This window comes from Dicentrarchus labrax, unplaced genomic scaffold, assembly GCF_905237075.1.
Source record: "Dicentrarchus labrax unplaced genomic scaffold, dlabrax2021, whole genome shotgun sequence".
Taxonomy (NCBI): domain Eukaryota; kingdom Metazoa; phylum Chordata; class Actinopteri; family Moronidae; genus Dicentrarchus; species Dicentrarchus labrax.
The window spans coordinates 14,249,629-14,261,971 of record NW_026136708.1 but is presented as its reverse complement, the minus strand read 5'-3'; the positions used below and the strand labels follow the sequence as shown (position 1 = coordinate 14,261,971).

General features: G+C 41.8%; 1 protein-coding gene across 5 annotated transcripts in view; it reads right to left on the bottom strand.

Annotated features, from left to right (window-relative positions):
• Positions 1 to 804: 804 nt before the first annotated feature.
• Positions 805 to 12,343, bottom strand: part of sipa1l1 (signal-induced proliferation-associated 1 like 1) — a 77,905-nt gene continuing 66,366 nt past the window's right edge. For all 5 annotated transcript variants that reach the window (XM_051410104.1, XM_051410103.1, XM_051410105.1 and 2 more), the window contains 9 exons: positions 11,829 to 11,926; positions 11,087 to 11,574; positions 9,439 to 9,630; positions 8,451 to 8,619; positions 8,133 to 8,367; positions 7,662 to 7,835; positions 7,340 to 7,451; positions 6,512 to 6,590; positions 805 to 5,022 (listed from right to left, as the gene is read on the bottom strand). In XM_051410104.1, the coding sequence (XP_051266064.1) occupies positions 4,879 to 5,022; positions 6,512 to 6,590; positions 7,340 to 7,451; positions 7,662 to 7,835; positions 8,133 to 8,367; positions 8,451 to 8,619; positions 9,439 to 9,630; positions 11,087 to 11,574; positions 11,829 to 11,926 (1,691 nt within the window). In that variant the 3' untranslated portion in view covers positions 805 to 4,878. The remainder of the gene's footprint in view (positions 5,023 to 6,511; positions 6,591 to 7,339; positions 7,452 to 7,661; positions 7,836 to 8,132; positions 8,368 to 8,450; positions 8,620 to 9,438; positions 9,631 to 11,086; positions 11,575 to 11,828; positions 11,927 to 12,343) is intronic.

Below are 12,343 nucleotides of genomic sequence, written 5' to 3'. Positions count from 1 at the left end.
CTGAGATTGTTTCTTCAAATAATCTAGTTTCAAGTATCTAAAGTTATGTTAAATTTCTCCCATAGTATATGCCTATTTCTATCAATGCATCCTGATACCAGAAAGTAATGAATACTTAGTAGAGTACTAGATAAATCTAGGCTACATACATGATACCTATTCATGACATCAAAACCAGACAAATGTATGTACAGAATAGACTAAATCATTCTTATTTCTATATTATTATAACTGCTGAAACCAGACTTAATCTCACAACCTGGAAATGTTCAGTAAGACAATGGTGCAGTGTTGTGTGGAAGGAATATTAACTCATATAGAGTAACAGTACTTTATCTTCAACAAAGTTCAGAGATAGAAAATCTATATTTTTTTGTTATCAAGAAGAAAAATGTTGAATTATGTTACTATCATTTCATCTCTTTCAGCAGTGGTGACCAGCTACTACGTAACGTGTGTAGAAGAAAACATGGGCGAGGTGGTTTCTGGCTGGGAGAGCAGTAAAAATTCAATCAGGTGAACCAGTATGATAGCGGAACAATAGGAGCCTGAGGCAGACACAGTCCAAATCCCAGACCTCTGCCCTCTCCTCACTCACTGCAAGATACAATCAGACAGTAGCTCTGGAGGAAGTAAATCCACTTCCCCACTGACTGACATTAGAGGGGAAGTTGTTCTTAGTGTATGAGAGGGACATGAGGGATGAAAACATTATGACAAATGATGTTCACAATTCACAAATCACTAATAAAAAGGTAAAAGCAGTATAGTGCAGAAACACAAACAAGTCAACAGCACCACAAATTGATACGGCATTTATTTATTTCAGAAACTTTAATACTGTGATCACTGCAAATGTCTTTTTCATACCTTTACATTTTACAAAGACAATGGATCCGGGATGTAAACAGTATCTTTAAGTCTGTAAAACGTATGGTTCTTTTGAAATTGTGTGCTTTTTTTAATCTCCAGTCAGAGCTAATCACTTCACTGTTCAGTTTGTTCTTCCAACACAGCCGTGTGAGCCGCGACTCTGAGCTTTGTGAAACCTTCCTTCCTTCCCCGCTGCAATCACTAACCTCATAAGTTGTGCTTGACTGAAAACCGGCAATCCCTACAGTACAAAACAACATCCAGCCTGCTTCTTGTGTGATCAGCGATGCTTGAGGAAAAGAAGGGTTGGAATTTTTAAGTGAATTAAGTCAAGCACCTTCCTCTGTTTATCGGGAACTGCACTGGCCGGAAAACTACGGAGCAACATCTAGACGAGATTGCACAGGAATGGATCTATTCACCCTTGTTATCCAAAAACCTGTAAACACAATCCTATTTTATAAAACACTGTGCAAAGGTTCTTAAAAATAAAAGATATTACAAAATGGAACATTTGAACATCTGAACATCTGAACATTCACTTTTCCCATGTCCTTCTGAAAAGCACCAAAAAACGGAAGCAGAGGAAAGAAAGAAACTATATGCACAGTAAAATAACTCAACATTCACACTGGACTGGTGTGTGTGTGTGTGTGTGTAACTGTGTGTGTGTGTGTGTGTGTGTGTGTGTGTGTGTGTGTGTGTGTGTGTTTGTTTATGTCTTTGTATAAGGTTGCTAACTGTATCTAACATCCAACTTGATGCACACTTTTAAAGATGCGAGCAAAACATCTGCACTGCACAGTTTGTCATTTGGCCATACTTCATTTGAAATACAAAAAACTAGAGCACTTTCCATGTACAGTAAACATTACCTATTAGTCATCATTTAAGCATCGACATACAATTTACAGTCAAAACTTCCTGGATTGGGAACATTTCTGCCTACATGACTCATACTTGGTGTATATTTTGAGGATTTCACATTATTGGATGACTACTAAGACTGCTTTTCACAACTGGCCACCTTGTTATACCGTTAAAACGATCAAATCATCTCAGCAAGCAAAACACTTGAGCTATTGACTGTTCACTGGTGTTGTTATATAGACCGAAGAGATTCTTAAAACAGAACCAAAAGTTGTTGCATCTTTTTGTTAAGAGTCCACTGATCTCCCTGCAGAACTGCAGAGCTGAATGTCAGTTATAGTAAACATCACATTTATTTAGGCTTGTTTATATTCTCTTTACATTCAGGCTGGGTGCCGTTTTGTGTTGTACGCTGCAGGGTTTTAATTGCATCAATTTAAGATGCAAATTTACTCTAAGGGATTCAAAAACCGGGAGTGCGTCTTTGATAGCTAAGGACAGGGAATTAAGGCTTACACCCACGTTTGTGAACAACCACTTCAATGTACATGCTCAAGTTAGAGACCTGAAATAAACCCACCTCTCTTATTGTTGTCAGACAATATGGCTGTGGAAAACAGCTTTATGGCTCCTGCTTGTGTTGTAATTAGCTTTGTGATTTGGGGAAACATTTTCTTCCAATACACTCTTATTACATGGGGCCAGCTGTACTGAAAGATATACTGCATGTAACTAAATGCAAAGGCACACACCCTGACACATTTCCATACATTTCACACACCCTTTGTCTGGAGGCTAGCCAACCTGATTGTGTTCAGTAAACATATTCATATGAACAAGAGAAAGGCTGAAAGCAGATTCCCCCGTATAAACATTTATGAGGCAGACTCCACAACTGTGAGTATGAAGTTGATTAAAACTCAAAAAGTGTGTAAGGGGAGTGTGTGTGTGTGTGTGTGTATGTGTTTATTTTTCAGGATGAAGAAGAAGAGCCTTTCCCTTTCATCTGTTCCCCAGGTGCTGTTTCAAAGGCACATCCCTGCTCTGCCTGGGAGTAAATGACCAAAATAAGTGACTGTAGGCACGGCTGGATAGACTGATGCACATTCACACAATGACAACACACACTGCCACCGGTACAGTAGGTACTGTAGTTCCCTCTCTCATCATGGGTATTTTAATCTAAACATATTAGTATTTTTTTGTTGAATTTCTTTCCACAAAAATATCCTCATGTTCCCAACAAGCACTGAACCTGAGGAAAGCTATACATGTTTTAGATTTAACACACACACACACACACACACACACACACACACACACACACACACACACACACACACACACACACACACACCTAAAGTCTGCTCCCTTTATCAAAAATCAACCTTTGATTGTCTCTCAAAGCTGGCTTCCGATTTTTCTTCCTGTTCTGTGTTTGTGTGGCCTCACGGTCGATGTGTGACTGATTGCTGAAGAGGCGTTGGAAAAATACAGAGTGACTGGCAGCACATTTAATAATCATGACATTTCCACTGGTCATCACTAGAGGGCACTGTAAGCAACACGACAGCAGGCTTAGGCACCACAAAATACAACATAATACAGAATAAAAAGCATATAGTCAGGCTTGAGCCAGAATTAAGAAAGAAAGCCATTTAAATAATATAGCTAGTGACCTTTTTCTTGAGGAACTAAACACTGATGTCAGTTGTACTGTACGAATAGAACAACTTATTTATTGGAATTATAATACAAGGAAATAAATTAACCTGGGAAAAAAAACGACCCCTTTTACTTTTCCCTCCCGAAAAGGTCTCTGTCATTTATTATCAGCTGCCTCTCTGTATTCCAGACAGTGGGATAGTGAGTGAAGTCCTCTCTTTCCTTTTTTCCCAAAGCACGATGTTCACTGCTTTAATGGAAGAAGATGGAGGATCTTGTGCAGCAGAGACTGGTGTCTTCTAAGAGTAACCTTTAAAACATCTTTTCCCACATCGAACTTCTTCCCAGAGCAAACTCTCCCTTTTTTGAGAGAGAAAGGAGTCCTGACTTCTTCCTATTGCTTTTAAGACACATACAATTGGAATGGACCAAAGCACTCTGGATATCAGTCATGTTTTATGGCACCACATGCCGATGGCTTATAAATATACTCCTCTGTCAGGTGTTGGTTTGTGCTGTAGAGACAGACAGGATGCTGTAATCCAGATCTGAGTGACACAGAGGAGAAGAAATGGGGGGGAAAAAAACAAAAAAAAACCACACTGTACAAATCTAAATTTCCCTCGTGATAAGGAGGCAGATCGACCTGCTTCCATGTCTGTGGCTGACAGACAAACAGCCACGATGACCCGTCAGTGGTCAGAAAGAAATGAAAACCTCTCCTGTTTTCTTGTGGCTTGAGATTCATTATATGTTTGTGGGCTGGCAGATTTGTTGCGTACCGGTCTGACTTTGCGTGGCATTTCAGAGACTTCTTCCTTTAAGTCACATGGATGTCTCTGCTACCCTCTGCTGTTGTGGGTTTTATTTGGCACAAAAGACTTGAGTCAACTTTCAGAGAAGCAGGGAAATATTTCAAAAAGTAATTGAAAAATGGAACAAAGAGGAAAGATAAATGGCCAGATATCTACTGTAGGCTGTCCCTAAAAAGAGAAACACATCTACAGAGAGCGGGGCAGGGGTGGGGGTCTGGGGATTCTTTAAGTTCACATCAGGAAGAGGCGAATCTGGCTTCTTCAGAAAAAGAAGGGAGGGGTAGAGCGTCCTCTTTGTTGGCAATTTTGCGAAAAAGGTTTTGGCACAGCAAGATGAAAGAAAGATCAATTCAGCAACGCTTTTATGGTCCCACTGGAGAGTAGAGGGCAGTCCTTCATAATCAGATAAATGACACCCATTTTTCTTGAGTCTCATCCTGAGAAGTTTAACCGAGGATCTGTGGAGATATTACCTGCTGATGTTTGAAGCCAATGGAAGATGGTCGGAGGGTTCAGCATCAAGCTAAGTGAGTCCAACAAGTCTCCACCTTTCCTGTCAGTGTTGATCCCCCCCTCTGCCTCTCTGTCCAGACTGTGTGTGCTGATGTATGCTTTTGTGTATGTGCGTGCGTGAGTTAAAATGTGCCGGTCGGGGTCAGTTCATGTCGATGGTGTTGAAGACCCACTCTGTGAACTTCTTGAGCTTAGCAGCGGAGGTCTGCGACTCCTCCTGCAGTCTCTGGTTGTCCTCCCAGAGCCTCTTGATCTGAGCCTGAAGTCTCACCTTCTCTTCGCGCTCCTGTAAAAAGACGGGAGAAAGGTTGGGTAAAAATGAATAAATCAACCTAGTTATTAAGCATTCAACTTCAGGAAAAAATAACGGAGTGCAATGTAGATAACTCAAGATTCAACACAAACACATTACTCTATAAATATAATCAACGGTTTGGTGTTTACATAAACATTTAGTTCTGCAGACAGTGAGTCACAACCAGATAAAACTTCAGGGCTTTGTGGGTAGATGTTATCAGCTGACATTTTGAATCCGCCAAAAGCACTAGTTGGATGCATGAACATAAATATCTAGCCAGTTAAAGAAAACACTTTAGCTGTGGAGAGTTTTGCTTCGTGCTGTCAGTCAGCAGCAAGATGATTGCTACTGGCTTGAGGGTGACTGAAGGAGGTGAGGTGTCAAACTGATCTACCGCTACTTTAAAAATAAGTAATGCAGACAGTTTAACACTTTCCAGTATTTCACTGACAGCAGAGAACTTACTGAGAATTGCATAAGAAATAAATAACGAGACTGCAGCAATTTTGTGGGCGAAACTCCTCAGTGTTAAAAGGTCAGACTCATTAACAAGTAGGCCACAAAGTCTGTAACTAACAGCTCAATACAGCTCAAACCTTTAAAGGGAACAGAGGGTACAGCAGCAGAAAAACCTTCTAGCTTCCTGTCAGCTAAGAATGAGGTGACAGAGTTTCTGTACACAATCACCAGAACTGGATGGATTAAAAACATTCCCTGGTGCAGAATTTATGAGTAGAATTTGGTGTAAATATGGATCCATCTGGTCTGGGATCTCCACATTGCTGTGTCAGCGCCGGAGAAAGCTCTGGCTGCACCCATTATCATTCAAAGGTGTTGCTTTATCTGCCACCCCAGTTTTGCTCCAGTATGCCCACCACTAGTACCACTGTACGTGTCCACAGGATCGGTCACTTCCATTCATTGTCAATGCATGCCCAAGCCTGGCTGTTTATATCTCTGCACCGGTCAAAAACAGATTTTGCTTCTCTGCTTTTCTATTCTACTGGAAAAGAGTGTGTGAGTGGATGGGAAACCAGTTGAGTGCAAAAATTGTAATAAGCAAACAAGAGCAAAGTTAAACTGTTTCACTTTTTCCATGTGATTTGAAGTAAAAAATAACGGTTTTGAGTGATTGCAGTGAAATCTGAGTCAGCAGTTGAGCTAAGCAGCAGGGCAGAACCAAAACAACAGTGGCAGCGCACACGACTGACTGGGTTTGTGTCAGTATTTTCTATTGAAGACAAAATGTTTATTTATCTGCTCCCTGCTCCACTGTATGCAAATCAACCAAAGCCTTTCATTTTTCATCTCTACTGGCACTTGAATAAAGAAAGGGAGCCAGGAAATGATCTTTTATCACAACACAGAGCAGAAGCTATAAACCACAAACAAATCAACTAGAACTCTGTGCATACATGTAGTCTATGAGCTGTATATGTGTATATGAATGTGCATATGTTTGTGTTATCGCTCCCACCTTCTTCAGGTCCTCCTGGAGCATCTTCACCATGGCCTCCAGCTTAGTCACCTTCCTCTCCAGCCCTATGTGACCCTCACTGTGGAAAAGAAAGAAACACACACCAATGGTAGACCTTGTTAATGCACTCAGTAATACAGAGTGGAGAATTATATTCAACCTCAAAACTCAGTGCAGAACCATGAGAGTACACATTTTAAACTATGTGCCCTCTACCATACTCCTCATGGGTTTACGGTTTATTCAGTATATTCATTCACTGTACCTGTATATTGGTTTATGTTAATCTTTATCAGTCACATCCCTTCTCCTGATGCACTGTTCATCCTGTATTCTGCTCACTCTGTACATTTATTTTTGTTTACATAGATTGTTAGAGACTTGCTACTGTTTGCACTTTCTTTTTAGACGCTGAACTCGTTTTCATTTCATTGTACTGGTACTTAATTTAATATGACCCCAAAGGACAGAAATATATAACATAAATAACAATAAAAACATCGAGCCAAACAGGAGCTAAGTAACAAGAAGACTCATTTAATCAACGGATAGTCTCTTTTGCAGCAGTTATTTATATCTACAGATGAGGTAGCTATATTACTACATTTTTCTTACGTATAGCAGCAGGCTCACGTTGACCCTTTACTGTGTCTCGTTTGGCTGCAAACTGAACAAGCTGCAGTCCTGAAGCCACTTGTGTTTCATATTCTGGCTATATCGCTACCATACCTGTAACCACATTCCCTTTCAGGTATTAACAGGGCAGGTGTAAATAAGTATCTAAAATGTAGAAATAAACTGGTTAGCAGTGTATGAGTATGGTGTTACCTAGATGAGGGCCGTGACAGTGGAGCAGGCTGCAGCTCTATGTGAGGCTGTTGAGGACTGGAGGCACCGCTGCTTCGGTGGTTTGAATCTCCAAACACATAACTTCTCTGGACTGGAGGAAGAGAGTAATGGACAAATGGGTGTAAACAACCCAAAGTTACAAATACAACGAATCACAAGACTAACAAAGCCTTTAGACCAATCTGATGTTATCTCTACCTTTATTTCAGGGCCATAACATATACAAGTCAAGTGCTTGTTTTAGTGAAGATAAAACACATAAAAGGGAAAGACGTGTGCACTTATTAGTAAATGGCAATACCATAGTGTGTGTTTCTTTCACTACTCTCAAAGGTATTGGCCACATCGACCAGGTGTGTCCACTCTAGGGGGCTGTCCCTGTCTGAAGACGGGAGGGGCATCAGCTCCTGAGGGAGGGGTCCACGATGACGCTCCACCAAATCCACCAATGATGTGTCAGATGCTGAAAGGTCACCTATAAACAGAATTTAAGTTGTAGAAATATATAGTTTCTATGACCATTGTGTATTTTCAATCAAAAGGGGGCAGCAGATACACATCTTGAACTTTAGCCAAAGCATATCTATCACATACCATCAGTTTAGAATCAAAACCAAATGACTTTGTGTGGTTGTATAAACCTTCTTGTCTTGGACTAATTTCACTCCATGGATAAATGGCACATAAAAAGATCTTTTGAATGTGAATGGAATCCAGCTGTCATAAATACCTTTCTGGGCAAGCTATCTACACACTTCTACCTCTTTCTTACCGTGGAGTTTGACTCCCAGCTTATAGGAGGGACGTCGGAGGGGAACACCACGGGTGGTGGGTGAGCGTGGGAGGGTGGAGCAGCTAAAGAGAACATCAGCGCCGAGTGCTGGTTCTGTCACTGAGTCACTCAGGCAAGGAAGGCGCTGGCCACGGTAGATACTCTCGTCTGACAGGGTACGATGGAGTGAGCGACGGTGACTGAGAGGCTGGCCTTGTGGCGATTTCTGGCCGTGCTGCACAGGAGTTATAGGTGGGTGATGAGCAAGTGTTATTGTAAGTAACACTAAAAATACAGGATCTGAACCTGTAGACGTACCTTCTCCTTATGTCTGCGTGGTGGCGGAGGGCTGTCTGGGGCACTGTGTCTCTTCACATCTTCCTCCATAGTGGATTTGGCATGAGGCTGGGGCGAGTGCATATCCCGAAGAGAGGGCCTTGCTGCTGGGGTTGGAACTACCTCCACTCCACCCTCTCCTGGAGACTTCCTAAAAAAACACATACACAGATTAAGCAACCACAATCATGAGATAAACGATGTATGCTAAAACTCTTCATTGACAAACTGCATTCAGTTACTGCATCACTGTTAAGCCTTCAGTGTAATATCCTCTTCAACCACAAGGGGGTAATCAAGGAGTATGCATATTATTACTACCAAAAGACATTAATAGGAAAGTACAGTGGGTGGACAAGTAATGGGATCAAATCCAGCCTTATACAGCAGTCCAACAATACATACTATCATTATAAAGCTACTAACGTTCAATTTTGTCACCTCAATATACACAGGTAAATTCCATCATCACCACTGACAGTCTCAACATAAATGTGACATTATAAGCTTTACAAATGGAAGTTGGTTGGGCATTAATGTGACTGTGAATAAATTGCATTACATTGTACAAGCCCTTGTGTACATTTGTCCACTCCCTGCAGGAATTGGCTGGTTTACAGAAGCAGACCTCAAACCTGTGTGTCCCTGGTTCAGTTCCATACTGTCACAAACTACAGCTGTGATAAAAGACATTCACGTCTAATGTAAGCACTGTAGGCAAACTGTTACAAAACCACACATGCCAGCACCAACCAGGACCAAATCTCTGGAGAAACTGAATGTCGAGATGACACAGCTTTTTAATTGAGCCACATATTGCAATAACTCTTGTGGCACCATTAACACCATACTACTTAGAGGATGTGTGCAACTGCGTGTGGTTTGAATCCACAGCTGGAGGGGGAACTACAATTATAGACCTACTTTATTGTTTTCCAATTTATTTATTTATTTTTTTCTCTATCCTTACTTGCGTGTGTCTCCAAAGTCAACAGAATTGATGGTGGAACCAGGCTTCCTCCAGCCAATCAGGTACTTGGACTGAGCTCCCTGGCGGGGGTAGAAGCTCTTGGGCCCAGGGGATGCCGAGGACTGGGATGAAGGGGAGGTGGCCGAAGAGGATGACTCCTCTCTTGGGGAGCTGTGGCCTGAGTGCCTGGCGCTGATGGAGGGAAGAGGATAGACAGGGGTTACTCATCATTGCAATGCCCCACAAATAAGACAACCGTAGACACTGATGTACGAAGTATACAAGTTACATCACAATCCTGGGTTTGAAAACCATCTTCAGGGAATGACAGGATTCTGTTATGGACTACCCAGATCTCTCTACCTTTTACAGAGGAGAATCTAAACATAAGAAATTAATTTTGCTCTTAAGGTCAAGCATTAATAAGTAATTATTAGTGTAACATTCTAATGAAGGAAGGAATTTCCAGGGAGGACATACATTATTGAGTTATACTATAGATGGAAAATTACATCAAAGTAACACCTGTGCTCAAGCCAACCTTAGCAAACACATTTCAGAGCCTTATCTTATCTACACTCTGCCACTATGATAGAATACAAATGTATTTCAAACGCTGGACAGATGATATCAGGGTCATGAACTGTAACTCTATCTGAACGGGTGAATTAAGACTTTCTCAAACAGGAAGAGCGAGACGCTGGAGTTCTCTCAGCTCCAGACACGAGTTCAGCTATGAAAAGTTGGACACATGTTCCACATTTCCGGAGGCCTAATGTGGAAAGATAAGAGAGAGTTAAAATGACTCCCGTGCTAGGTTTTCAGGAAAGACTTATTGAGAAGGAGGTGGTCTAGTGTGTGTTCTGGGTGAAGAAATATTAGCTTGAGTAATGAGAAGTGGAAACATGCCGCACAGGTCAGGCAAATACTGCGATGACAAATGACAAAGTGGAGGAGGTCAGATTTGAAATTAAAATTTAAAATTAGATTAAGCTGTAAAATGCAACTTTTATTCTAAGAAATTAGATTTACACTTTATTCATTCTGTGCTGATAAAAGTGCTTTTTATTTGACTCTTCTTTATTAGCTGTTTATTTATGTGTGTGGTTTTATGTGCTTTTTTTCCTTTCCTGTGTCCACTTTGTAACACATAAAACGTGCTATATAAATAAAAGTAAATAAAGTTTTTATTATTATTATCTATAGCACAATGATTATTTTCACCTTCTGCTTTAGATGCTGATAACCTCAGCCTCAGGGAAGATCATAATTCTTTCAGGGTAAACAGCTCTTTAAGATTGGTAAGTTTGAGCAAGAACTTTGGCCCAGTTTGCGTTTGTTAAGCCTCGGGGATACACACAATGCATTTTGGGGAGAAACACTGAATGTAAACTTAACTTTTTTTAATTTAAACTCCACAAATTAAGGGTAACCCTCAACAGCCAATAAATATCTAACCATTAGCTCTGAACCTTGCGCTGTTCAACAAAAAAGAGTGAATCCCCTCTCCAACTATTTTATGTCTGTCTTAACTTATTAATAATATTCCAACCACTCAAATGTATCTTGCACGCTCACCAGGTTTTATAACCACTCCCTCAAAAACAACATGGCACTTAAATATCAACACAGAAACACCCAAACAGACCTTGAGTGTGATCCAGTGTCACTCAGACTGTAGGTGCTGCTGTCTCTAACTAGGAGATGGGTAGGTGGGGTTCGGCCCGTCCCCTCCAGACTCCTTTCTCCTGGAGGGCCTGGGGACTCGGCGGCAGCAGGCGACCGCTCCAGCATCCTGCGGCCTCCCTCTGTGGGGCTATGCCATGGAGACACTGACCGTTCTCTGCTCTCTCTGCCTCCACTGGGAGCCAGCAGGGAGGTGGTGCTGCCATGATGAGAATGGGGGTGGGTGTGGTGAGGGGCTCCATAAGAGCTGGTGTCGATGCCGCTGTCAGCCGATGCGCCCTGGAGGTAGCCTCCTCCTCCCAGGCCGTTGGGCTCTGTTTCACCCTGGTCACCACTGGAGCCTCCACCTGCTCCCATTTCGTACCATTTATCACTGTCACTGTGGCCCCCACTGGAAGCTGTACTGGATAGAGTATTACTGCTGGAGTGCCCGGAGTAAGGGCCGTCCGACTGCAGGAACAAACAGGAAGTGGAAGGGGGAAGGGAAAGGACAGTTGAGGAAGGCTTCCATGTTAGTAAACACATATTTTGGTCATTATTTGGTGATCACCACATCATTCAAACTACTTTAAAACATCATTATTAGCTATACAAACAGAATGAACTTTAAACTCTATGCTAGCAGAAAAAATCTTAAAGAATCATCAGTGCCAAAGGATTTGAAAAAGGGTTACAGAGAATTAATACTGAGAATTAAGCCAGACCTGGCTGCCCTTCTTCGGGGACAGGTGGATGACTTGCTCCTGCCTCTGGATTCGGGGAGCTCCAGAATAGCCTTGACCTGACTTTGAAACTGGGGCCTCTGCAAGACATAGACCAATAACCACAGCTGGGGTTGGTGACAAACGCATGCACAGACCCTACAGCACAAATAGATAACTTGTTGATGAATCAACAGAGAAGTTGTTCTCTCTGCTCACTTATGTGTATTTTGCTTTGACAGCACTCATGCTTCCAGGAGACCCATAATGCTGACAATGTTTTCATTTTGCCTCTGCGTGTCCATGAACAAAAACGCAGATCACTTGTCATCAAAAGCAACACACATCAAACAGAAGTGTGTGCCCAGACCGTCCCTGCTGGCTTTGTTTGTTCTGGGCAAGCTGTGCCGTGTGAGGGAATGTGCGTATGTGTCCTGAAGCAAAACTCGGGGCATAAATGGGACTGTTGTGTAATTGTCTAGATGTTATGCAACAAGACATACAGAGTACGCAGTTAA